At 51.5% G+C, this 25,912-nt stretch overlaps 10 protein-coding genes across 10 annotated transcripts; 5 read left to right on the top strand and 5 right to left on the bottom strand.

The window, feature by feature from the left end:
• Positions 1-983: 983 nt before the first annotated feature.
• Positions 984-1,323, bottom strand: NCS54_01478400 (Hva1-TUDOR domain-containing protein; the record flags this gene model as incomplete). Its single annotated transcript, XM_053159913.1, has 3 exons — positions 984-1,049; positions 1,109-1,221; positions 1,275-1,323. 3 exons carry the CDS (start codon positions 1,321-1,323, stop codon positions 984-986), a joined length of 228 nt encoding a protein of 75 aa, XP_053015888.1.
• Positions 1,324-2,910: 1,587 nt separating this feature from the next.
• NCS54_01478300 (Superoxide dismutase) lies at positions 2,911-3,668 on the top strand (the record flags this gene model as incomplete). The annotated part of the gene is made up of 2 exons (XM_053159912.1): positions 2,911-3,040; positions 3,103-3,668. The coding sequence occupies 2 exons, from the start codon at positions 2,911-2,913 to the stop codon at positions 3,666-3,668; spliced, it is 696 nt and encodes a 231-aa protein (XP_053015887.1).
• Positions 3,669-5,766: 2,098 nt separating this feature from the next.
• On the top strand, positions 5,767-7,548 carry NCS54_01478200 (Hypothetical protein; the record flags this gene model as incomplete). The annotated part of the gene is made up of 5 exons (XM_053159911.1): positions 5,767-6,031; positions 6,813-6,825; positions 6,873-7,180; positions 7,458-7,464; positions 7,527-7,548. 5 exons carry the CDS (start codon positions 5,767-5,769, stop codon positions 7,546-7,548), a joined length of 615 nt encoding a protein of 204 aa, XP_053015886.1.
• Positions 7,549-8,381: 833 nt separating this feature from the next.
• Positions 8,382-9,095, bottom strand: NCS54_01478100 (DDE-Tnp-1-7 domain-containing protein; the record flags this gene model as incomplete). The annotated part of the gene is made up of 1 exon (XM_053159910.1): positions 8,382-9,095. One exon carries the CDS (start codon positions 9,093-9,095, stop codon positions 8,382-8,384), a length of 714 nt encoding a protein of 237 aa, XP_053015885.1.
• An 802-nt stretch (positions 9,096-9,897) lies between these two features.
• Positions 9,898-10,740, top strand: NCS54_01478000 (Cytochrome p450 protein; the record flags this gene model as incomplete). The annotated part of the gene is made up of 1 exon (XM_053159909.1): positions 9,898-10,740. The coding sequence occupies one exon, from the start codon at positions 9,898-9,900 to the stop codon at positions 10,738-10,740; it is 843 nt and encodes a 280-aa protein (XP_053015884.1).
• Positions 10,741-15,452: 4,712 nt separating this feature from the next.
• NCS54_01477900 (Hypothetical protein) lies at positions 15,453-16,023 on the bottom strand (the record flags this gene model as incomplete). Its single annotated transcript, XM_053159908.1, has 2 exons — positions 15,453-15,455; positions 15,604-16,023. 2 exons carry the CDS (start codon positions 16,021-16,023, stop codon positions 15,453-15,455), a joined length of 423 nt encoding a protein of 140 aa, XP_053015883.1.
• A 1,332-nt stretch (positions 16,024-17,355) lies between these two features.
• On the bottom strand, positions 17,356-18,715 carry NCS54_01477800 (Hypothetical protein; the record flags this gene model as incomplete). Its single annotated transcript, XM_053159907.1, has 4 exons — positions 17,356-18,009; positions 18,067-18,153; positions 18,213-18,355; positions 18,412-18,715. 4 exons carry the CDS (start codon positions 18,713-18,715, stop codon positions 17,356-17,358), a joined length of 1,188 nt encoding a protein of 395 aa, XP_053015882.1.
• Positions 18,716-19,199: 484 nt separating this feature from the next.
• NCS54_01477700 (Rhodanese domain-containing protein) lies at positions 19,200-19,939 on the top strand (the record flags this gene model as incomplete). The annotated part of the gene is made up of 3 exons (XM_053159906.1): positions 19,200-19,505; positions 19,577-19,691; positions 19,758-19,939. Exons 1-3 carry the CDS (start codon positions 19,248-19,250, stop codon positions 19,937-19,939), a joined length of 555 nt encoding a protein of 184 aa, XP_053015881.1. The 5' UTR covers positions 19,200-19,247.
• A 545-nt stretch (positions 19,940-20,484) lies between these two features.
• Positions 20,485-21,631, top strand: NCS54_01477600 (FMN-red domain-containing protein; the record flags this gene model as incomplete). The annotated part of the gene is made up of 3 exons (XM_053159905.1): positions 20,485-20,897; positions 20,989-21,187; positions 21,248-21,631. 3 exons carry the CDS (start codon positions 20,485-20,487, stop codon positions 21,629-21,631), a joined length of 996 nt encoding a protein of 331 aa, XP_053015880.1.
• Positions 21,632-22,937: 1,306 nt separating this feature from the next.
• Positions 22,938-23,735, bottom strand: NCS54_01477500 (Hypothetical protein; the record flags this gene model as incomplete). The annotated part of the gene is made up of 1 exon (XM_053159904.1): positions 22,938-23,735. The coding sequence occupies exon 1, from the start codon at positions 23,724-23,726 to the stop codon at positions 22,938-22,940; it is 789 nt and encodes a 262-aa protein (XP_053015879.1). The 5' UTR covers positions 23,727-23,735.
• Between the last annotated feature and the right edge of the window lie 2,177 nt (positions 23,736-25,912).

The raw sequence follows: 25,912 nt of genomic DNA, 5'->3' as shown, positions 1-25,912 counted from the left end.
GGTATCCTCATCGAGGATACCGTACTCGGTCTTGATATCCCGTACAAGTACAAACGACTCGCCAATAACCTTTGGATTCTCGAATTTAGCTCGCTAGTAATTTTATTTGCGAGGAAAATGCGTACGGAGCTCTGACTGGGACCTGACGAAGTCGGGAGGCCCAGTTCCTGCCAATGCCCGACGCGATGTGTGCGCACAATAGTTGGTTGCCCATATCTTCTGCACCACGCAATCTAGGCGGATAAGATCGCACACACCTTAAGTATGTACTGTATAATAGCGTCCTTTTCCAATTCTACGAGCTTAAGCGAGTTGGGTAAGATATCGCGTCGTGCAGGTCGGCTAGCGCATGGGTCGGCCAGGGTTGTACGAGGAACGTTGTAGGTCTTTGCTGTAGCTCGAATGCTTAGCTTTTTGTTGTTCTTAGTAGCTTGGAGGGCGAAAATAACCCTAGCTTCGGCAAGAAGCGAATCCATGGCTCGTCGTGGAAGAAACGCGTCGGGTTAGAAACTAGCCGACTCGCTTATGGAATGCATTACCTTATTTAGCTTGCAAATCTGGTTTCCCCCGTTTGGATTTTTATTTTTACCCCACTGGACAGTTTATATATAGGCTCCTACCGTTCATTTGCCGACGTGAAGAGCACGGTTGCGGAGAGGGAGAAGGCAGGCTTAGAGAAGACAATGAGATTTAAGATCAACACTCGAATGAATGCGTATAGCTGCATCACAGCGAAAACCGAATTGCTAGTTTTAAGGAAATACTTCCATCAATATAGCTACTTCAGTCACCCTAAAACCATACTGGAAAGTAGTTACGGAGTCATGGTTGATTCACAATCATTCTTGGTGTGACACTGCCGTTGGGAATATCCAGGGCACCCCTACCTAGGGCTCATTGAAGGCTAGAACTACATTCTTACGTTCCTATCATCAAGGCATGCCGGTATCTACCCAGTTCATATCCACTTCTTAATGTCTTCACTAGGATGGACCGAGAATGTTTGCCTCGTAGACCATAGTGACCTTGCCCGTGTTCGAATTCTGAATCTAAACTTACACGTCAGTGTCGCTCGTCCACACCATTGGTTGTGGGCGACTTCCATTACCTCGTATCGGGGAGAATCAGGGCTGGCCCGGACATTTCGATCGGCCTGAATGCCAGGCTCCGTCAAGACGTCAGTGATAACACCAACAGTTTCGGAGTTTTGCGAGTCAGGGCCTTGGAAGATTCATCTGAGTTCTGAACCAAACAGTGCAAGAACCGTCACTTACCGCCAACCGGCTTGTATCGAACTGACTGACCAGACTTATATCGAGCCATGATGTTTGAAATTACAGTTGTTTGATTGATTCAATGGGAGCTGCTTGGTGTGTTCGCCTGTGATCATTGCAGCCAAGGGGGGATGTCTTTTAGAGCCGTCGCCGCTCGGGTCTCGAACAATGGAATTTGATAAAAGCTATTGTTGGAGGATAAACTTTGTATCCCTATTGCATCATTTTGCCGAAATCAATGTTTGGGCAGAAAATTGAGCATATGCGTGAGCACAGGCGTGTAATTAACGTTTGCCATTATAATTCCGTGCCGTCACCTTGTCTCCCCCCGTCGCCATCCTTATCCATAGCTGCCCCCCCAAACGCCAGACAAAAATGACAGCCTCTGACGTCACTGATATCACGACCACAATAATCTCGTGATAGGCCTTTGCTTTTTGCTTTGTCATTCAAGGGGGTTTCTCGGTTAGCTTGGGCCCTGGCACATTCCAACGGTGTCTACAGAATGCTCTCTATCTGATGTTTTATCATTGGCGTTAAGAACAATCTTTTATCAAGTATACCCAGCACCCCTGCACAGTCCAATAACACGACGTTGATACCTGTCAAATTTAACGGGGGATTTTGACTGAGAATTGAAGCCCTTGATTCCTCCTAAATGAATGGCTGAAGTTGGTCTGTTATATCCTTCTGTGGGTAGTTTCGTATTCGTCAGCTGTAACGAGGTTCTCCTGACTAGGCTCTCCAGACTAGGTTGCCTGACTTTCATTAATTCTGAGAGACACGCAGCCCGAGGGTAGGAGCAGCCTTAGTCATACGACGTGATAATATCGTCTGCCGAGGAACCTTTTGACTCCAATGTGATAAAGCAATATTGCGGGAGTGGAAGATGATGTGTTGTTCTTGAAAGGTCTAAGTTATATGTGTCTGAGAGAAGCACAGCTCCTTACATAGTATCCACATCCCAGCCATCAGCAGATCGGACCATCTTAGTCATACGGTCTCAACACAATGTGTATCCTGGAGTGCGCTCGACTAGGCCATGGTAGTACGCTCCATGAAATCCAGTGCTCAATCCCCAATAGTGTTCTCGGAGCATTTCAATCGGAATCTGACCAGCCAAGCGGGTAGCGCCGGGGTCAAAACCCGTCGTTTGCATCCCCTACGTAGGGGAGGCATTGCCTATGCTTAACGGTATAACGTTAACAAAGATCTCTTCCTCAACGCGCACTAAGCGTGATCACGGGCTACATGGATCCCTCTCGCATTAACACAAAACCCGATGAGACACCCAACTTGCCCCAAGTTCCCGAGGCGTATGACGAAACACTGAGTTCATCAAGCTCGGCAAATCCACTATCTTCTGACCCCTCCCCAATTCCGAATCTTCCATCTATTTTGACATCACCGCCGATGAAGCACCGCCACCTTTCTAAAAAGCACTTCGTAGCCCTCCCGCCTCCATCGGTATGGTTTCCCTTCTATCTCGCTTTGGATATCGATTGAAGTACAATCCAACTGGCAGTTAATCCCTTTTCTTTGATTTCATTCGTTGATATAGGTAGAGCCGGACTGGAAAATAAACCCCACGTCAATAGTTTGGAAGTCGACCAAATACACCTTCATCACCATTACTATGTCGCCCACCCTCCTGTGCACCACACATGTCCTGCGCGGCAGCCTCCGCGCCCGCGCTGTGAAGCCCCTCGCCGACATGGCCTCGATCAGCTTCGTCCGCGGCAAGGCCGCTCTCCCCGACCTCCCCTGTAAGCTCTCCCCCTCTCCTTGGTTCATCTTAAACCCAGGGTCACTGACCGGAGTCGTCCAGATGACTACAGCGCCCTCGAGCCCTACATCTCCGGCCAGATCATGGAGCTCCACCACTCTAAGCACCACCAGACGTACGTCAACGGCTTCAACGCCGCCCTCGAGGCCTTCGCTGAGGCCAGCGCCAAGGGCGACGCAAAGGCAGTCGTCACCCAGGCACCCTTGATCAACTTCCACGGCGGCGGCCACGTCAACCACTCGCTCTTTTGGGAGAACCTCGCCCCCAACGGCAACGGTGGCGGCGGCGAGCCCGAGGGCAAGCTCCTGACCGCCATCAACGAGGACTTCGGCTCCTTGGACGCTCTCCAGAAGCAGACCAACGCCGCCCTCGCCGGCATCCAGGGCTCCGGCTGGGCCTGGCTCGTCAAGGACAAGACTTCCGGCACCCTTAGCGTTGTCACCCGCGCCAACCAGGACCCCGTCACCGGCAACCTCGAGCCCCTCCTCGGCATCGACGCCTGGGAGCACGCCTACTACCTCCAGTACCAGAACCGCAAGGCCGAGTACTTTAGCGCCATCTGGGACGTCATCAACTGGGGCACCGTCTCCAAGCGCTTCGAGAAATAAGTGCAATGGAGAGTGAGAGTGAGGGGCGATGCCATGTAGATGTCCTGTGCCCGTGTGGCCGGTGTGAGAGTACCGTCAAAAGTAGTGTATATGTCACATTTGACGACGGATTTTGACTGCGCCGAAGCTCTTGATTTTCTAACTGAATGAGTGACTGAAGTTGGTCTGTTTTATCCTTCCTTGGATCGGGTCGTATTCGTCAGCTATGACGAAGTGTTCCTGACTATCTGTTTCATCCAAGTTTTGACCCTTGTTGGTCATACAGCCCGTGTGTCAGAGCGGCCTTGGTGATACGATGTGACAGGTTGATGAATGGTTGATGAACGATTGATGAATGATTGATGGGTGAATAATATAGACCTAAATAGGTTATATATATAGGTAAATGAGGTGCCTAGATATCTTAAATTAGTCCCTTACGCATATGATTCTGTGTCTCTGTTGTCCCTGCCGCCTGCGACTGGCCCTTCCTCGCGTTTTGTCCCCTAACGAAGCCACCTCGACTCTTCAGAATGCGTTTCGTCATTCAATCAGCGCGACATCCTTAACAGTCCTGTCGCTCAGCTCTCCTAGTCTGGCTTGGGCGGCAGTCATTTCTTCCGTAAAGTTTCTAGAGGCCCTTGAAGAACTTCGCGACGGGACAATCTTCGGTCCCCGACAGAACTTTCACCAATTCCTCCGCCGTCAAATGGTCTGCCGTTGTTTCCATCCTGTGCACCCATACACCCCGTCCCTCTCTAAAAATCAGCTCACCACCATTCTGCCAAAAGTCTCCACCTTTGAAAGCCTCGTACCCACTCCAAACCATTTGTTTCGCGCTTCTGATGATAAGACCGAATAAGGACTGTTTCGTGTATGACGGTCTCCGAGAGGCAATTAAGGTTCTTTTCATCCGGAGCATTTCGTACAGGCGGCCAGTGGGGTCCGTGAAGATTGGCAGTTCGCAGGATGTTTCCGCTGCATAAGGGGGGATGCGGGACGGGTCGCCGCACCCGACGATAATGAGTCTAGACGGACCAATAGGGAGAGTGGAGAGGACGGTCGGTGTAAGATGTAACGCTATGGAACGGATATAATCTTGATCGCAGGAGCAGAAGAAGTGGCGAACTGAATTATTGACTTTAAATCGCCCGTCTTAAACATTTTCGGTCTCTCGGAAAGGACTTACTGAATATCACGACAACATTGAGAATGCCATCTCTTGCAGCGACTAGTTCGCCAAATGGACTAGACTTGCCGTCGAAGGAGAGGACGGGAAGTTTATAAACGTCAGAGATGATCTCTTCATCGAGAATAGGATAAGAGGATGCCGGAATGCACGGCTTCGACATGATGAGGACTAAGGGTCAACAATTAAAGGTGTCGAGAATTGTTCGTCAGGGCCGGGTGCAGTCAAACTAAAATAGTTTGACTATCCCTTCAATTGTGATAAGCCTCCCGGATGTAACTCGCCCCACATAACTCTGTCCCATCACTAGTACATCAGAGAAACCTCGCGACGCGTCATCAATCATTATCAACGCGAAGTCGCACTTTGTAACAAGAAGAATTGCTGGAACAAAGACCAAGGGCTAATTTACGTTAGAATAGATGTATCTTTTATGCTCACACTTTAATTGGTCAGACACCCCTGTAGTGACCTGGCGGGAGGCTTATCACAGTTGAAGGGATGATGTCATGGAGTAAGAAATGAGGTGCATGTGACAGAGGTGCATGCGACAGAGGTGCACCGGATCGCATGCTTCTATGAGATTGTGTGCGTTAAATGATGCAACGTCAGGAGATCGCACGCACAACTCCCAGTGCAAGAGCGTTCAAGGGTCTGAAAAAGCCACAAACCGCCACAAGCACCTGTTCATGTCTGTTGGCTGAGGTGGATTACGGATCTGCCAGCGGGGAACCTGGGTCGATTCTAGACCACGAGCGCTCGGCTACTATTAATACCTTTTCCTTCTCGCAGATCCGTCAATGCCGGTTGATATCAAAGCAGCCATCACCAACACGACCCTCACGGCGCTTGAGGTGGTTCTCTTGGGACCGTTTCACACAGGATCTGTTTTTCAGTGTTCTACAAACTGCTCTTTGACACTTGGCAATGATGAGCGAGCCAGTTATCAACTTGCCCTTCGTCTACCGCGCGGTGCTCCTCTACTTCGAACCTGCAGGAGCCGCCGTTGGCGCCCTGTTGCTTCACTTTCGCCCCGCGATCTTCCTCAACGGCATGGCTCCGGTCGCCAAATACGCACCGAATAACCAGATTATCTACGACCAGCTTGCTGCAACATATATCCTGTTTGCGTTCAATGAAGCCATTATCTTGCGCACTACGAATGACATGCGGATGTGGAGAGCCATCCTGATCGGTATCTTGGTGTGCGATGCTATACACTTATATGCGAGTTGGGCAGCTCTGGGCGGGACTGTGCTCTGGGATCCTCGTGCCTGGAGGCTCGAAGATTGGGTGAATCTTGGGTGTCTTTGGGGACAGGCAGCCGTCCGGCTTGCTTTCATGGCAAGAGTTGGGCTCAAACAGGCTGTGACTACAATGTTGAGTTGAGTTGGTCGCCATCGGGCGGGGTCTGGTTTAGCTGGAGGACGACGTTGATAGCAGGTGTCACCTGCCTTACATGTGATTCTATGTGAGGCCATTAAAGTTCAAAGAAAGCTTTCTCGCTAGTGGAAGCTCATTGGGTAGTGTGGCGAGAAGGACGTCAATATTACGTGTCCTTGGCTTCCCCGTCCTCTGGGTCCAAAATATCCATGGTGTCCATATTGTCTCAAAATACGTATTTTGTATTTTCTTATTTGAAGGCTAGCATTGCGGCTTCGTGTCGTTGATTTTTCTTCGGAGTATGGCCTCTTGGATGTGACAACTTACTCTGACATCATGATCTCTGCTTTTTATTTTCCCGCTGATTATCTTTCTAGCCTACTTCATATATAAGAATATCGTCGATCTCCGTGCGAACATCGCGGCCGCTAAACAATCCGGTCTTCCGTATATAGTCGCCCGTCAGTTGAGACCCCAGGTTACTTCAGCTCGCCATTGACTGTCAGCAACTTGGGCTCTTTACAATCGAGCATGGCTTTTAAGCCACCGATTATTGGTCCCCCTACTTCGAAGACTGCCAAAATACTGGACAGATGACTGGTTTAAGTTGGTTTAAAATCATCCGGGGCTTCGACACATGCTAACTGGAACAGCTACTTGCCTCCCGATTCGGCTTGTGAACTTCGTTACGATGGTATGAAGCTCGGCGACAATTTCTTGGTTGTATCACCCGGTGCGATCATCCTCTACACTTCCGACCCAAGAGTGATCAGCTATATATGCACGAGGCCTGAGCAATTTCCCAAGCCGCTCGCCCAATATGCCATCCTCAACATCTGTGGCCCAAACGTGATCACTACTGAGGGTCCAGAATGGCGCATCCATCGCAAGGTCCTGTCCCCAAGTTTCAACAAGAAAAATAGCTCAATGGTGTTCAAGGAGGCGGTGTATCAGGCGAAGGGTATGTTGCGAAAATGGATGGCAAAAGCTGATGTAGAGGGTGTCGTTGAACTTGGTGATATGCAGCTGGATGCGATGCGCCTTGCACTGCATGTCATCAGTCGTGTCGGTTTCGGATTACGATTACTTTGGCCTGGAGATGAGGCTACTGAAAACAATGACATCAACAGACAGTGTACACCAGCTTGGAGCCTTCCGAGGGGCATACTATGTCTTTTGAGAGGGCTCTAAGCACTCTCTTGGAGAACGTTTCTTGGGTTCTCCTTGTTCCTGGATAGATATTAAGTTCGTTTTGTTCCCCGTTCTAGCTATTTCATACTGACAGGTTATCTCCTGAGTGCGCGTAGCCCTCCCAAGATGTCACGATGAGGGGTCTGGTCCAATCAGAAGGCGCCAAATACAGGATACTTAATTCCTCTGCTAAATTAGGTGGTGATAGAAGTCCCAACAATATTGGTCATTACAAATCGCAACCTTGCAAATACAACAGCCATAAGAGGTCTGACTCCGTCCATTGGGCCTCTTCTTATTACCAGTAGTCTCCGTAAGAGGGCTCCAAGCCTCACTTTTTGCCCTCAGCTGCCCCTGCCGACACCCCTGACAGGCTAGGCAGTCTGATTTGACATGACGGTCGACATGGTTGATCTCACGGTTGATGTGTTCCCTCTGTAATTCGGGGTTTTGTAGATAACGCTCGTCTCCTGGTCGGTATCGCTGCCTCGCCTGACTGTCATGACCATAGGCGTTGAATAATTCGTTATAAATGCACTCTCGCCATTCTCTCTGATTGGTATATCTCTTCCAATTTGGCTGTGGTCCGTGAAGTTGAGCAATATAGCTATTAACGAGGGCCACGTCAAGGAGGAAAGTCCATGCAAGTGCCTGCCACGGTCCACGGCGTAAGGGATGATCGTACTTATAATATGACCTCAATTGGTCACCACGGTCAACGTGATTCATTTGGTCGTTATACTCAGCAGCCACTGTCGGGATGTTGATCATCTTGACAGCTTCGTCACCGAAAAAGCGGCGGATTGGCTTGGCTTCTGACTTCCGTGATGACAGCTTCTTCCTCTGCCGTATGACACGCTCATCGTCGGCACCAGTGAACACGGTGGTCAAAAATAATACAAGCTTATTGTCTTTCCAAGCGATTTGGTTGACCTAGGGTCACAGCACGAAGACGAATTAGTAAGGATTTCTCAGTGAAAAGTGTCTGAAGTCAGCACCTGGTTGTCAGGGGTTGGTATCGCCTTGACCGTATTAAATTCGTACATTTTCCTGACTTTGCCGTCATTGTTCTTATCTTGTATGATTTCCTTATGGATGCCGCTATTCGTGCGAGCCGTGCCTGTGGCGCCGAGGCCGTGGTTGCGGAGGTTGCGGAAGAGAGGAGATGACGAGAAGAGGTTATCCACAAAGACGTGATATGTCGCTTTTGGCAGCATATTTGCAAAGGCAACAACGATAGCCTGAGTCGAATTTGGTAAGAAAGTCTCGTCTTCTGTATCAGGGGCTTCGACTGTGACTTTTCTTCGCTTGCTTGACCGGCCTTGCGATGATGACTCCTGCGTTGAAATTTCAACGCCAGCGGCACCGTGTGGTTTCTTCTTAACGTGCCAAATCCACCGAATAAAGAAGCCGCATTGGGCGATGACCCATACCTTGAAGCCTACGGGGCTAGGCTTGCCTTTGATGACCGTTATGTCATCGCTTTTGCCCGTATAGCGGATTATGCACTCATCGACGGCAAGGTGAGACCCGGGCCGGAATATCTGCATAGATACGGCCTGTATGTGGTCAGACCACTCTTCAACGCATTGGAATACCTTCGGAATAGGTGCGGTTTCGTCATATTTGGTGTGGTCAAAGGGACGAAGGTGTCTGTGGAGGAGCTGAAACTTGTTGTATGGCATGAACTTGATAAATGAGTGCGCAGGGCGTTGATCACCGGGCTTAGGGGGTTCCAATAGCTTCGTATCGTCTTTTCCTTATGTACACCCATATAGATTAGCACACCTATCGTCGTCAATACCTCTGAGACCGTTGTTCCTTCCCATTTGTGCAGTTTTGAGGTCGTCCCCATCGGGTTCTTCCAGCTGTCAACGACGCCGTTTTTTTTGGGAGCCACATGATCCATGAATTGGTGTAAGATACCCATTTTTCAACGAGTGATATGGGTAGGAAAAGCTGGAATAGTTGCAGAGGCGTTGGAGGCAGTGGGCTGATGCGAAAGTTGCGTGTTTCTACATGGAAAGGCTTGAGGTTGGTGCCTCGGTCATTTTCGGCTGGAAGATCAACGGCCCGGGTGGGGTCCCCCTGCCACAAGCAGTGACTGTGCTCTTCCTTGATAAAGCTGTTGTCATCATAGGGGTTGATGACCTGTATCTCTTCTAGAATTGGAGGGGAGTTCATTGATGGTATTGAAATGAATTGATGGTGTTTTGGCGGGGAATTGGCAGGAATTCCTTCCGAGATTAAACTTTTCGTTCCCCTCAAGTACTTCTGGGGTTACCGCGGTCGGGTGGGTCTCGTGACATCTTGGGAGGGCTACGCGCACTCAGGAGATAAGAGCGGTTGCCATGGAAACCCGCCAATCTAGCACACGAAAGCTATACTAACTGGAAGAAGTATATGTCAGAGCTCTTCGTTGACAAGCTAGAAGAAATACGGCGCGGGGAACATGGCGACGGAATGGATATCCTGAGGGCACTAGCCATGGCCTCCGTCCAAGGCCAGGCCCTAGACCCCAGTCCATCGTCTACCGAGAAAGCACAGCCTCGATCACTCCTAAGCAACGCCGAAGTTATGGGAAATACCTTCATCTTCATTCTCGCCGGACACGAAACAACCACTAACTCAATCCACTTCTCCGCCCTCCACCTAGCCATGAACCCCGCCTCCCAAGTCAGCTTACACAAAGACATCGATGAGAATTTCGGCACCGGAGATCCCGACGAATGGAACTACGAAGAAGCTATCAACAAGCTCTTCAGCGGCATGGTCGGCGCGACCTTTAACGAGCTCCTCCGCATCATGCCCCCGGTAATCAACATTCCGAAATCCGTAACCCAGACCCAAGATCAAGTGATCACCTCAGGCAGCCAGGAATACACCCTCCCCAAGGGCACCTACATCAGCCTGAACGTTATCGGCGTCCAACGTAACCCCAATCACTGGCCGACAAAGCCCAGCAAGCGCACGAACAAGTGCAACGACCTCGACGACTTTATACCCGAGCGGTGGCTCAGGTGCGACGCGAAAGCAGATACGAGAAATCCCGATGACTCGGGAGACGAGGGCGACAATGATCTTGGCGCTTATACGGGTACATCTAACGCTACGAATCTGTTTCGTCCTGTTAGGGGGTCTTTTATTCCATTCTCGGAAGGCACGCGCTCGTGTCTCGGTCGCCATATCGCTCGGACTGAGGTGGCGGCTGTCCTCGCGACCATCTTTCAGCGATACACAATACAATACAATACAATACAATTTATTACGCCCGGCGGCTTGTTTTGGCCGAAAGGGCACTCATCACTAATGCATACGTACATTGCCTAATTTTTGTCCTTGTCTCCCCCAGCCCATGCTGTGCCACACACTGCCCAAATTGTGACCGCAGTTCCTTAAGCCCATACTATACCATATCTTGCATCGTCCGGATTGTAACCCGTCTCCCGAAGCCCATATTGCGTCAGTTCCTTGATTGTGCTTTCCTTTCTGCTCCGTTACGCTCTGCGTTTTCCCCGTGGTTTAGTAGCGTTGCCAGCGAACTAGCTTGAAGGCTATTCTTCAAGTGTTCAGTGTCCTATCTACGGCGGCTGAAGCGATGTCCGCTTTCATGACACGGGGTGTTTGATGTAGGGTGTGAGTGGGTTAGTGAGAATAAGTAGGTGAAAATTTGCAATTTGGCATCAATATTGTGTGTCGAGTCGACCTGTGGCTATTGCAAATCGTATAGTTGCGTGGACTGCTTGCATATTTGGCGCCCATTTCGCGTTATCTGTCGGTGACTTCCCTCCCAGGTAGAACGAGAGATTTCCTCTTTGTGTCTCGGTGCACTGCAGCATTTCGGTTCGGTGCGCTGTCCATGTTTTGCATCGGAAGAGAAAGTGCTCGACAGTCTCTGTCGCTTGTCCACATGCGCATAGCTGCGACGCTGCTACTTTGATCCGGAAGAGATATCCATTCAATCTGGTCATACCGGTCCTGAGCTGCGCTAGCACGCTGGCTTCTCTCCGTGATAGGCTATCGTATAGTAGTCGAGTGTGCTTGCCTGGGAGTGCAGCATCGACCTTCTTCGAAAACTTCCCGACATTGTCTGGTAGGTGTCTGCTAGTACGCTGACTCAATCGAGCCATGTTAAGGGTCGTTGATCGCATTCTGGGAAACTTCAGGGCTGGGATAGCACCGTCTCGGGTTGCGCCCCGCGCCTCTTCTTTGGCAATCTTCAGGAGCTTGTGTTCAGCACTGGTGGGCATCCATATGACAGCCACCACATTGCCCTTGACCTTCAACGTATCGATGGAGTCATATATGCACCTAACATACTCTTGACCGGATTGCTGGCGAGGATTTCGGATCGTGAGCACGGCGGCTCTGTTGCTCGCTAATACTGCCACACTTCGGTATTTGAGGTCGGGTAAGTGTCTCAATGCGTATGCCGTCGCCGCCAGTTCTCCGGAAAACGGGTTCTGTTCCGTTCTCATACCAAGTGTGAAGGAGAAACGCTCAAGCTTCGGTCCTCCTCGCACCGATGCAGGGATCTCGATGACCCCGCCGACTCCAACTATCCCGTTCCGTGCTGAGCTGCTCACTGCGACGCGTACTGCCCAGCCTAGATCTGCTTGTGTCGTCTCCGAATTGTCCCCGTCAACCACTATGGTTTGCACCCGTTCTGCCCAGGGTGCTAGTGTGAACGGATTGATCGTTTCCAGTTCCTCCACCGGAATCTCATTAAGTGCCACTGCTACCTCGTAAAATGGCGAGCGGTTGTATCTTCTGAACTTTCGGATGCGAGATGTAGCGTTCCGAAGTGGATTGGTTGCTGGCAGGGTGTGGAGGTCAGTCCACATCTTGACTGCCCGTCTCCAGAAACGCTCGTGTGTACTAGCGATGTGTGCCTCTGCTTCTGCCACGCTCGTTGCCACCGTGAGGAACGTCCCCACGATCGCTTGCGCTCCAATCCTCTGGACTCTGTTGATAGGGCTCGCCCTTCTGTACTTGCATGCGTGCATCCAAACGTTTGAGGCGTAATCCACCACTGGGGCCACCATAGTTGTAAACAGTTGTCTTGCTGTTGCTGGAGTAAGGCCTCTGAGCCTCTGTAGTTCCATGGCTGCTTTTAAGCCCTTGGCCGCTGCCAGTGCGATGTGTTCTTTGTATTTGAGGCCAGAGTCCATGATCATTCCGAGGACCTTGACCTGGGTCTTGGGACGAACAAGCTGTCCCCTGATCGTGAAAGGTTCTGAGTCGGACTTGTACGCTTTCCGGGTGAAGTGGATAATTGCCGTCTTTTCTGCCTCGAAGGTCGCACCGCTTCTCCTTTCCCAGTCCAGCGCTTTCTTGATAATCTCTTTGATCCCACCACGGTTGCTTTCCGCCGTTGGGCCCGTCACCCACGCCGTGAAATCATCCACGAAGGCTACCGCTCCCCCATAGCAGTCAATGCGCTGCTGTACGAGGTCTGCGTTGAAGAAAAGAAACAGAATCGGAGACAGAGGGGAGCCTTGCGGCAGCCCAGCTTGTGGCAAACTTCGCATCTCGGATGCCTGTCCGTTGACCTGAATAGTCGCCGTGCGATTCGAGCAAAAGGCTTCGATCCAGCGAAGCAGATCCTCTGGGATGCCCCTTGCTCTCAGTCGTTGGACGAGTCTCTCTTTGCAAACTCCGTTGTACGCTCCTTTGACGTCGAAACTCACCAGGCTAAGGACCCGTCGGCCTCGCCAGGCAGCGTAGATTTGCTCCTGCAGCAACATCAGGGCCTGCTCGGCAGACCGCTGTTTGCGGGCTCCAAAGTGATTTGTCGGCAGCAGTCCGTGTGTCTCGACAGCGTGCGAGATCCGTTCCGCGACGACCGCCTCTAGTATTTTGCCTAGCGTAGATAGGAGCGAGATGGGCCTCCATGCCTTCGCGATCGCATAGTCCTCTTTATTTGGTTTCTTGAGAGGAATAATTTTTGCGTGTCTCCATTGATCCGGCAGGACTCCTTCTTCTAGTGATGCACGAAACAGTGCTAAGACTCGGTGCTTAACAACTGGCCAGACCTGTTTCCAGACCATGGCCGGTAGTCCGTCTTCGCCAGGTGCTTTCCACGACTTTGCCGCGGAGAGCTGCCGCTCCACCTCCCCTATGGTAACGTCTGGCATGGTGACGGGAGCTCCGCGCTGAGGTCTCTCCCCTTCCTCGTCGATGTGCTCCGGCAAAGGAGGGAAGAAAGTGGCTAGCATTTCATCAGCCTGTTCGGTGTTGTTGGCCGTGCGCGTGCCGTCAGCTCTTGTAAGCTGGGGCACTTTGCCAAATGCTGTATCGTCTCCAGACTTAAGATACTTTGCTGCCTTCCAAATGTTGTCGTTGTCAGCTAGAAACTCGTTCCAATGCGTCTTTTTCTGCTGTCTGATAGCATCGTGGTACTGCTTTGCTGCTCCCCTGGCTGTATTCTCGAGCTCCTCACATGTCCATCCTGCTCGCCTTGATGCTCTGGCACGGTTCCTCCAGTACGTGTATATCCGCCGGAGTTGCGTGAGGTCTGAGGTCCACCAGCGCTTTGCATATGGTGATGGTTTAGCTTTGGGTGTCAGGGCGCGAACTGCCTCTAGCACCGCTGACATGAGCCTATCTGTCTTCTGCTGTACGGTGCCCTCCGTCGGGGTGGTCTCCAGCGCCGCGGCGATTCGATCGTTGATTTCCTTCCATGGTGCATTTTTGAGTAGGAGCCGCTTCTCAGTTGGCGATGCTGGTACTGAAATGTCAAACTCTGCTTCAATAGCACGATGGTCGGACCCATGCTCTGTGCCGTGTATCGCACACTTGACCGTTGAGGTTGCCAGATCCTCGGAGGCAAGAACCAAGTCGACAGTTGTTTCAAAGTCGCCGCCGCTCCACGTCTTCGTTCCCCTCGGGAGCAGGCTCGTGAGATCAAGCTCGCTCATGAGGTCAATGATCTGATCCGCTTCGCCTTGTCTCACTAGAGATACATCGTCTCCTCCCCATAGCTGGTCGTGCCGGTTGAAGTCCCCAACAGCAATCACATCCACCAGCCTGTCAGAATGTCCTCTTGTGTCAGAGATAACCCGGCGCAAGGCGTTGCAGACGTCTTGTAAGGCCTGGGCGTCTCCTCCCGGTACGTAAACTGATACGACCAGGATCAGCCGCTCAGGGAGTTGCAAGACAGCTGCCGTCATGTCCGCTGACCCTGTCGGTACCTGCTCTGCCTCTACATCCTTGTTTACCCACAACATGCTCCGAATCGGCCATCTGCCCTCCTTCCACACAGTAGGGACCATCCTAACCCACCTCGGATGCCCCATGGGGACTGTTAGTAGCTTGCCGTTCCTTTGGTGTGCCTGTGGCTCTTGAATCGCTATTACTGCATAGTCCTGAAGTTGCTTATCGTTCATAAGGCTCTCGTGTACCGCACCCTGTTTTCTCACATTCAGTTGAATCGTGCGAAACGTCTTACTCATGCAGCCTAGGGTGAAGTTTCAGGCAGTTCCTGCTGAACGATTCATGCGGCCCGCTGCAGAGAGCACACTTGGGTATCTGCGTCTGGCACTCACTGTGATGGTGGCCTTCGCCGGCGCACCTGGCACATACTCGATTCTTGCTGCACGAGAATGCCTTGTGACCGAGTTGTTGGCAGTTATAGCATTGTTCCGGTCCGGTTATCAGCTTGAATACACTCGTACATGCCGATTCACCTGCTACGAGAAAGTAGCCTTCCTGTAGTAGCCTCCTAGCATCGTTGTTTTTGGTGAGATACACCACCATGGACCCATATGCCTTGGGGTTGACCTTTCGACTCAGCCAGGCCACCTTGGCTACCTGGATTTCGTTCTCCTGGCTTAACGTTTCCAGCACTCCGGGAAGGACCTTAAAGTCCTGGTCGAAAACGGCCGTACGGTTCATGTTGTCAACTTTGACTGGGTACAGTTGGTCTCGAAGCACTCTTGCACCTGGGGCCTTCCTGGCTTCGAGGATGGTCTTGATCTTTTGCATTTCTTCTTCGTTCCTACTGATGACCCTGAGGCGGCTGGCGTTCCGTCCATCTCTGGTCACTGCGACACATCGCCAGTGAGGTTGGTCGCTCGACGTTCGCATTTCCTGCTCAACAGTCTTGCGAATCATTGCCGGTGTAGCGTCGCCAATGTGATCCTCGGGCACTCTGGACGTGTCCACTGTGCAGAACACTGGCTCTGGAGTTACCGATCGGGCCGTAGATGAAGATTGGTTGGATGTGCTGACGGGTGTCATTCTGGCAGCGTCTGCGTATGTCCGACCCGGTGATCGCGGTACCTCAGCCTTGTTTAGTGTCTCCAGCTGTAGTCGGGTCTGCTCCAGCTCGCCGCAAACCTGGGTAAGCTGCTCTCGGACTTGCGATAGTTCTTGCGCCATCTGGGCCGTGGCCTTAGTCACCTCCTCGGCCATGCGGTCACTGAGCTTGGTGAACTCGAGCTGGAGCTCCGCCTTCATCGATTCCATTCGCTTATTAAAATCTTGTTCCAGAAGTCGTTTCAGGCTCTGGGTAAGCTCGATCATGCTGCCAGCTGCCTTAGGCGTGGCCCGTTTCTTGGCTCGGGTCTGGCTCGGAGCTCCCTCACTGCTCTCCTCTTCCTGCCACTCCATATCGCCTTTTTTCTGCTCGGATTCCAACGCCCTCGCCGTTCTGGTCCTTTTGCGCTGGGGGCGATGATATCCCCCGCCTGTAACATCAGGTTCGCCTTCCATGACGACAATGACGTCTGATGCGGGGTTCGCAACACCAGACATCCGCCAACGGCCTGAATCACCGCCAAGCGGTTACCAGACCTTTCAAAAGTTATAAAGAAGATAAAGAAAAGTATTTCAAGAGATTTTCTTCGACAGCCGTGGAATCGCCTTATTCTCCTCTCAGCGATACACAGTTGAGCTGGATGTCAGTTCTTGGGCAAGCGATGGCGAGGTCAGGAGGATGGGATCCAAAGAGAAGAAGGTGCTGTATGGGAAGGCGGTGAGAAGGGCGGAGGAGACGTTGAAGACGGCAAGCATGAGGCTTACGTTCAAGTTGCATGATCAGCCGAGGTTTGTGCCCATGAAGCTTGTGCCAAGGGGCAGGGAGCGGTTTGTGGGTTTTGTATAGGAGTCTGCAAGCTGTATACATGTCCATTCGTCGCCCACGTGGATGTTGGTTTCAAGATTGTCACCATTCGCTCCATCTTCCATATTATTGCTGACAAGCCAGGGGGAGAATGATGGGCCCGGCATCATTGTCAGTCTCTGTCAAGCGTCGACAATTCTCCTCGTGGTGTGTGGCGATCATGAACCGTAGCTGCGAGAGCTTTGCCGAGTACAAGGACTCGCCTCTCGCCCCAGCTGTTACAAAGAATAGCCCGACGCATGGTCACCTGCAACTTGGCTCTAACTCGGCACTCCTGATTTCTCGTCTGAACTCTCCCTGGTCTATCTCATGAGTGCGTAAGGACCTCCGCTAGGGTCACACCAAGGATGTTGAACCAATCAGAGGCCTTGATAAAGGCGATACCTTTTCAAAGCCTGGCTTTCACCCAAAGAGTAAGTATTGTTCTGATATGACCTTAACAGCCACGCTCCCTGTGGCCCACTATAATAGGCGCTAACTGTTAATGGGATAAAACTGGGGCGCGATACCTAGCAGAGGTCCTTACGCACTCATGAGATAGGTCAAGGACATATCGCAGATAGGCTCAAGAGCACAGCTGCCGACAGTTCCACTGTCCCGACAGAAGCTACTCTGTCTAGAACACCAAGGTCTTTCAGCTCATGGATCAACTCGCCTGAGCATACGACAACGAGAGTATGGAGATTTGGACACCTTGAAAAAAAACTGAAAGAATAATTTTACTAGTCGTTTCTCGTAGAATACGCGTCGTGAAGACTGTGCGTGTATAAATACACCTATCTATTGTTACCATCGCAGACCAGTCCGTTCGGCTCACTACTTTACTTCCAACCCCATCTGTTGGCCATCCAGCGGACAGCATACACCAAGCCTACCAAGACAGGCACCTCGATAAGCGGACCAACGGTAGATGCCAGGGCTTGATCGCTGTTGGGGCCAAAAGTCGCTACTGCCACTGCTATAGCTAACTCGAAGTTGTTGCTCGCAGCCGTGAAGCTCTGGGTCACGACCATTGAGAACCGGAAGCCGAGCAGTCTGCTGATCCATAAAGTAGCGAAGAAGATGAGCACGAAATACACAATCAGTGGCGCAGCTACCCGGATGACTGACACAATCTGATGAACAACTTGTCTGCCCTGGGATGCGAATAGAACGAGGATGGTGTAGAGTAGGCCGATAAGGGACCAAGGCGCAAGGAATTTGAGAAATGTATGTTGATACCAGTCGGGTCCAGCAACTTTACGAAGAACAAATCGCGTAATAATAGCTGCCCCAAGCGGGATGCCAAGGAAAACAGCCACACTCGTTGCAACGATACTGTAGGATATATCGATCGTACCCGATTCGTGACTGATGACGCGGATGAAGAAGATGGCCAAGGGGGCGAAGAGGACCATCTGGAGTATCGAGTTGATAGCGACGAGGATGGCGCAGTATTCGTCGCTGCCGCCGGCGAGACTGTTCCAAATGAGGACCTAAAGGCAAGGTGTTAGTATTGTTTGTAAATGTCTGAAGGCGACAGATGGACGAACCATCGCAATACATCTCCCAAGGCCCACGAGAATGAGACCGGTGCGAAGCTCTGGCTCGTCAGGGAGAAAAGCCCAGGCCAGGGCAAGCTAAGAGAAACGTCAGTATGCCGTCCGCGAAAGGAGGCGTACCGGGTGACGGGATTCACCATGAGGAAAGGAGCAAGGATCCAGTTGACGAAAAGGCTGAAGCAGATCTGCTTCCACATCTCCCTGTGCGAAAAGAGCTCGTGCAGCGATTCGTACCGTACTTTGCAAAGGATGGGATACATCATGACAAGCAAGCCAACAGCTTGTGCATCTGTCAGCTTCAGGTACCAGAAGTTCAAGTCTCTGAGGAAAACATACCAATCGGCACTGAAACACCCACAAATTTGCCCTTCTGCAAGGCTGGCCCCGTCTCGGGAACAAAGTTGCCCAAGATGATGCCAATAGCCATTGCCAGGAAAATCCACAGAGCTAGGTAGCGATCCAGAAGACCGAGTCCTTTGAAGGCAGACAGCTGTTGCTTCGGCTGCTCATCGAGGCTCGTGTTCGCAGGCGCGGCCTCGGGATCTTGGTCAGACTGTCCAGTGCTTCCATTGTCTGGGCCTGCGCGAGGCGGGGTAGGCTTCGGCTCGTGGCTGCTCAACCCTTTCTTCTCCAGTGTCATGTTGAAGGCGGGCGGTCGTCTTGCGTGGTAGGTTTGAAGCGATGCGGTGCGTTGTGCGTGGTGCGTGGTGCGTGGTGCGCGGTGGTTGTGGGTGGCTCGGAGTCCAGCAACGCAGATGAATGCTGTGCCTGAATGAATCGCTACCGTCGAGACGAACACGATCTTATACGTGAATCACCGCAGTCCCTCTTGCGCCCCAAAACTTGCAGCAATCTAGGAATCGCAATGGACGCTGCTGGTCGAAAATCCCGTCGAGCCAATCGCAGCCTCGGCCTGACACAGCCCCCGGTGATGGAATTTGCTTGGTGGGTTGCACAGTCACAGCTGGCGCATGACTGAGTCCCTGCAAAGCTGATCAACCAATAACCTCTCGGGCATGACAGGGTCCCAAGAACGCTATCTAATTTTGGCCATGGCCAATCATAGTCTGGGTATGACAGTCCCGACCATGTCTGAGTGAGGTTGCCCATTGCCTTCGGCCCTCAGAGGGCTTCATATTCAGAAATACCCTCCCTCCCCCCTCCAAGATGTGATGAACATCACAAAATCTCTCCTAAAGTTGGGCGCTCGTCCTCGCCTAAATCTCGCATTCCAACCGGTCAACTGCATCTACTCATCCAAGATGGCCTCTACTAATGCCGCCACGCCCTGGCATGCTGCCTACCCTCCTCCACTCAACAAGACCCTCGCGGCCATGACACGCCAGGCAGCATTGGAGATGATGAAGGACAGCAAGAATATCACTGGCAAGAATTACGTCCTCATCGATCTCCGTCGGACAGACCACGAGGTATTACCTACCTTCCATGTTTTCCGAGACAACAATTAATCGAGCATCAACTCACCCATTCTGTCATCCAGGGCGGTGCCATTCGCGGATCCATCAATCTGCCGGCACAGAGCCTCTACCCGATGATACCGACGCAGTACAGCCTGTTTAAATCGGCGGGAGTCCAAAAAATCATCCGGTACTGCTGTAGGTCTTGATTCACTGCCTCCAAAATTCGCAGCATGTAATAAAGGGATATACTAACCTCTCCAGCATCCTCTCGCGGCCGGGGCTCGCGAGCAGCTGGATGGTTCAAGGACCATCTCGACGAGCGAGGCGACAGCGATATGGAGAGCGTGATTCTATTCGAAGGCATTGCCGGCTGGGCCAAAGCCGGTGGCGAGTTCGTGGAGTGGATGGATGAGTACGACGCGACTGTTTGGGATAGCAAGTAGTTATTATCTGGGATGAACAAGTCTTGGTGGCCAAGGAGCAATGAATCGCGGTAGCTTGAACTCTTGGCGACATTGTGACTTGCTAGATAGGCAGCATGAACATCCATGCCAAAGACTTTGTAGTCCACTAAATCTAATATGAATAGCTGCTCCAGAACACAGCCATCGCACTTGGATCCCATAAGATCTCACGCTGGAGAAATGAAGGGAGATAGTGCGTTGGTGAAGGATCAACAATTCCGGGATGGACTTCACAGAGAGATGCCGCAAGAAGCCATGGAGACGCAATCTTCATTGAAATGAGGCCCATCCTGGCGGCTCTCTCGCGTGGGAATATCAGACCCTGCAAGGATTCACTCGCCATAGCCGGCGGTGGGTGGGTCCATGCACGGCTCCTAGCCACGCTTGGCTTGGTTTATAAGGCCTAAAAATCTCTGTCTGCACTGCCCAGAGTACTCCCCGTAGTGGAGGTGACAGTACATAAAGAGCGCTATTCGTTGTGTGGGCTCCCACTGTGCGTCTGGCCTGGAAAGCCGGCATCAAAAATGAGCCTCCGAGTTCGCACTTTCACAAGCAACCTCCACGCAAGCACGCCTTTCCACGGGCTTCTTCTTCATCGATATTTCTCTGGTAGCATCTCAGCAAAGCAGACCCAGAACCTCGGCCTCGCGATGAACGGACACGGAGATTTGAACAACTCCCACGCTGGGAGGGCAGCAATTAAGCTTGCTGCCGATCCCGCCTACAGCTATCAGTCCCTCGCCATTGACTCCGACGAAGATGACGTCGGAATCCGAGAGCAATATCGCCCTTTTCTTTTCAACGGCAGTCCTTCCACCGATGACTGGATCTCGGAACTGGAGCTGAGCACAGCGATCAAGATGGTGCAGTCGGAGATCTTGGACAGAGGGCTCGATCGCCTCCGCATTCTGGTTCTCTACGGTAGTCTCAGAAGTCGGTGAGTACTATGGACAAAGACGGATGTCATCATTTGATCTTTTGCCATCCATTTTAGCTTGGATATTACCAGTCTTACTCACCATCCCCAGATCATACTCCCGTCTGCTTGCCTACGAAGCAGCGCGCATTCTTTTCCGCCTCGGCTGTGATGTCCGAGTCTTCGACCCTGCTGGTCTGCCCCAGAAGGACGACGTCCAGCACTGCCATCCTAAAGTACAAGAACTGCGGGAATTGAGCAAGTGGAGCGACGGGCATGTATGGGTCAGCCCTGAGCAGCATGGTAACTTGGTAAACCCCCCTCAACTGTGATGAAATGTGACAGAAATATGAACCTAATCGACATCACAGTCGGGCATCTTCAAGCAGCAGATTGACTGGATCCCATTATCCTCCGGCTCGGTGCGTCCTACTCAAGGAAGAACCCTGGCCATTGCCCAAGTCAGCGGAGGATCACAGTCTTTCAACGCTGTCAACTCGCTTCGGATACTCGGACGGTGGATGCGCATGTTTGCCATTCCCAACCAAAGCTCGGTACCAAAGGCATACACGCAGTTTACATCTGAGCCTGAGGGCAGCCGTATGCTTGCCAGCTCAAACCGGGACCGCCTCGTTGATTGCATGGAAGAGCTTGTGAAATATACCATCGTCGTGAGACCCCATTTTGACTTGTTTGGGGATCGATTCAGTGAGCGCGAGGAGCGCAGGGCCAAGGAGGCAAAAGGGGAAGTGTGAAAGTAGGCGGTATAGTATAGAGATTTCTACAGACTAGTAATAAGTTCAATGGCAAAAAAAACTTTCAATATTTCTATTAAATGCCATCAACCTCGCGGTCCAATGAATGCTTTTGTTTTCACTGAACTCTGCTTTCACTAAGTCGCGATCCAGCCACCAATAGGGACGCGACGTCCGGGGTGGGAAGAGTCTGTTTTCACTGAAGACAGACGGTGGCATAAGGGGTAGGCCCGGACGGATGTTGTATAGTTTGATAAATTACGTGCATCGTCCAAACGACAACAGTGTGTGCACGGGCCCATTTTAAAGTAGTTTATTAAACTACGATCTGCCCTTGGTACAGTCATGGACCTGGATACAGTTGAAAAGATGGTACTAAATCCCGCCGGCAGCCGTGGCAAACTGCTTTCTCACAATATCTCCTCAGTGCCCACAAGCCTCAATTCTCGTACTGACAGCGGGGTCGGTCCAATTAAAATGCCTCAAATAAGAGGCACTTTATTGCCTACCTAATTTCTATTATGATAGAAGTACCAGCAATTCCCGTTGTTACAAAGAGGAATCTTGCACACGCTACACCAGTAATCAGTCTGCCCCCTTCTCGCATTGCCGTCACCCTCCCCAAATGGCCTCCCTTTTTGGCCTTTTGACCTCACTTGGCCTTGCCGAAAGCCCTGACAAGCAAAGCAATCCGACCTCATCTTCCGGCGGACAAGAAGGTGCTCTTTTTGCTGTATTTCAGGGTCGGATTCGTTCCCTGCGCGATACCTCTTCCTTGACTGACTTTCTTCATGATATGTGTTGAATAAGGCGCTGTAAATGCACTCTCGCCACTCCCTTTGAGTCGTATATCTCTTCCAATTTGGCTGCGGCCCGTGTAGTTGAGCAATATAGCTATTGATAAGGGCCACATCAAGAAGGAAGGTCCAACAGAGTGCCAGCCAAGGGCCGCGGCGGAGGGGATGATCATACGCATAATATGACCTTAACTGGTCACCCCGATCAACATGATTCATCTCGTCGTTATAAGCAGCAGCAACTGCCGGGATTTTTATGACCTTGACGGCTTCGTCACCAAAAAACCGGCGTATTGGCTTGGCCTCTAGCTTCCGTGAGGACGTCCTCTTCCTCTTCCGCTCGACTCGCTCATCGTCGGCGCCGGTGAATACAGTAGTCAAGAATAATACAAGCCGGTTGTCTTTCCAAGTTATTTGGTTAACCTAGAAGTACGGCACATAGATAAATTAGTAAGGATTTCATATATAAGAAGTGTCTTAAGCTGGTACCTGATTATCAGGGGTCGGGATTATCTTGACCTGGTTGAATTCGTAGCTGGTCTTGACCCCCCATCAGCCTTCTTATCCTGCTGCAGCTCCTTGTGGATGCCGCAGTCAGGGCGAGCGGTGCCTGTAGCTCCGTGGCCATGCTTGCGGAGGCTGCGGAAGAGATCGGACGACGAGAAGAGGTTATCCACAAAGACGTGATATGTCGCTTTTGGCAGTAGATTTGCTAAGGCAACAACGACGCTCTGGGTCGAGTTCAAGGCGATAGGCTTGTCTTCTGTGGTAGCCTCGTTGGCAAGCTTCTTCCCTGCGGCCTTGGCTGCGCCCCTGCCTCGGCCGTCTCTTCGCCCTCCCCGACCTCGTGTGGATGACTTCGATGGAGGAAGTTCAACGCCAACGGTACCGTATTTTGCATCCTTGATGTGCCATAGCCAGCGGATAAAGAAGCCTTGTTGAGCGATAACCCAGATCTTGAACCCTAGGGGGGCCGGCTTGCCGTTGACAACCGTTGTCTCCTTCGATCTGCCGGTATAGCGGATCATACACTCATCCACAGCCAAATGAGAGCCCGGAAGGAAGATCTCTGCAGACACAGCCTGTATATGATCAGACCACTCTTCAGCAGCTTGGAATACCTTCGGCAAAGGGGCAGCCTCATCGATCTTGGTGTGGTTAAAGGGACGAAGGTGCCGGTGGATAAGCTGAAACTTCCACTGTGACATGAACTTGATGATTGAGTGCTGAGGGCGTTGAACACCGGGCTTTGGGGTACTCCAGTGGCTTCTAATCGTTCTTTCCTTGTGTATACACATATAAATCAGTATTCCAAGCCATACATATACTTCTGCGACCGAGGGTCCCTCCCAATTTCGTAGCTTTGAAGATGGACTCATCGGGTGTTTCCAGCTATCAATGACCTTATTCTCCTTGAGCCACGCGACCCAGATCTTAGTGAAATAAACCCATTTCTCAACGAGTGAAATAGGAAGAAAAATCTGGAATAGCTGTAGTGGTGTTGGGGGCAGTGTGTTGATGCAAAGATTGCGAGTTTCAACGTGGAAAGGTCCGAATTTGGTGCCGCGGTCTGTTTCGGCCGGAACGATAGCTACCCGTGTTGAGACCGTATGACTAAGATGGTCCGATCTGCTGATGGCTGGGATGTGGATACTAAGTGAGGAGCTGTGCTCCTCTCAGATACATGTAACTTAGACTTCCACTCCTGCAATATTGTCTCATCAACCAGGGTGGGGTCATTTGGGTGTATACGGCGGCTGTGATCTTCTTTGGTAAAGCTACTGTCATCATAGGCGGTGATAACATGTATCTCGTCTAGAATTAACGGGGAATTCTGATGACTTTAAAATAATTTGTATGGTGTTCTGGCGTTCTGGCTGTAATTGCTAGTTATATTGAACAAACTTTTCGTACCCCGCTCGTACCCCTAGGATGACTGGGGTCATGTGGGGCGAGGTACGGAGCGGAGCTCCTTGCGCACTGAAGAGATAAGACGCCGCTCCCTAGATCAACCTTGGAAGAGTCTGTATACCTAGTCAGGTAGGATTCCTGAAGCCAGCACTGAGCGTAACAGTACAACAATGTGGAGATTGATGGCGGCCTGCTCCAATATTATGACAAGCTCCGAGACTTGTTTGCCTGCCGGTGACTCGGTATTTGAAAGCCCTGGCAAGGTGGATCAGTCGATGCTTGCCAATCGAGACCCAGTTGTTGCTGGCGCCGTGAGCCGCACCGGGATGCGGTCCAACTTCCCCGTCTCGCTAATAGGAACCCTATGATGGGTAATGACAGGCTTGTCAAGGCGGCCTCTGACGTATAGTCTGAGATCTAAGAGAGTGTCGACTGTGCGCCAGTTGGTTCGCATCCACCTGGCCCAAGTAGTCGTCACTGTGAATTTCGTCTGGATCGCTATCAGCTATTAAGTTGCGCCCAGTAAACTGTTTGAGACATATCTAACATCATTACGTACAATGTCTCTGTCCTCGAGGTATCTTGCCCCCCCGGGGAACCCAATCTGGATATCCCTTCGGTTCTGGTCGTCTGGGAGCCGTCCTGGGCCAACACCGAGCCTTTTCAGAGTGTCCGACAGCTTGGACGAGGACTTTGGCTGTGAGTCGGGATCCGGAATCCATCACCGTCTACGCGTGTCCCTAGAAGCCGTTCTTGTTATGCTGAACCGGAGCGTTGCCCGACTTGACATGTCTTGAGAGACCACGGATGACCAGGCTTAAGGACCGCCGAGATGGTGTCCAACGCCATCACACCAACATTACCGCCCAGCACAACCCCGACTCAGAAACATGACTGATCTCTCTAGAGGAAAGGGACAGCAAGCTCATTGTGGGAGAAGGAACCAATGACGCTTTGGCGGTGACCAAAGCCGATGTTGGTGTCCAGCCCGGGAGTGTCATGCCAGTCAATGCTAGCGAGGTGATTCTCCTGGCAGTCTAAAAGGCGCCCCTTTCCTGTTTCAAGTTAGCTGCATGGGCTTCAGTCGCGTCGTCTTGTGTGTAGTCGGCCAGGGTGCAGTACACGATTGCCGCCTCGCTGGACGCGAGGTGAGGTCAGCGCTGTACATGTCATCTTTGCCGATACCAGAATGTTATTCACCGTCCAAGGGTCACGATCTAAGCAGGGGATGTCAACACCTGCTGATTTGGGTAGTGAAGCTTGCGCCACGACATGGGATGCAATGCGGAGAACCGGCGTCAATACCGATCACGTGGCCTAGGTTCTTATCAGCGAAACCAACAACAACAACATACCTCTGGCATGGATAGTGCTTTGGTCTTGATGAGTCTGTGTCGATTGTTTCCTGTTAATGATTTTCGGGTTACCTTTGCTGACTGGCCCAGAAGCCGTTGCTCAATCATGATCTTTCGACATTCTGCCGAATGGCCTGCGATAAGAATGACATGACCATCTTTCAAGCTGGGAAGTTGCGTTAGGGTATTGAGTTGCCCCCAGCATTGGCGAGTTCTCT

The sequence above is a fragment of the Fusarium falciforme genome, chromosome 13 (genome assembly GCF_026873545.1).
Source record: "Fusarium falciforme chromosome 13, complete sequence".
Classification (NCBI taxonomy): domain Eukaryota; kingdom Fungi; phylum Ascomycota; class Sordariomycetes; order Hypocreales; family Nectriaceae; genus Fusarium; species Fusarium falciforme.
This window is presented reverse-complemented; position numbering and strand designations above follow the sequence as displayed.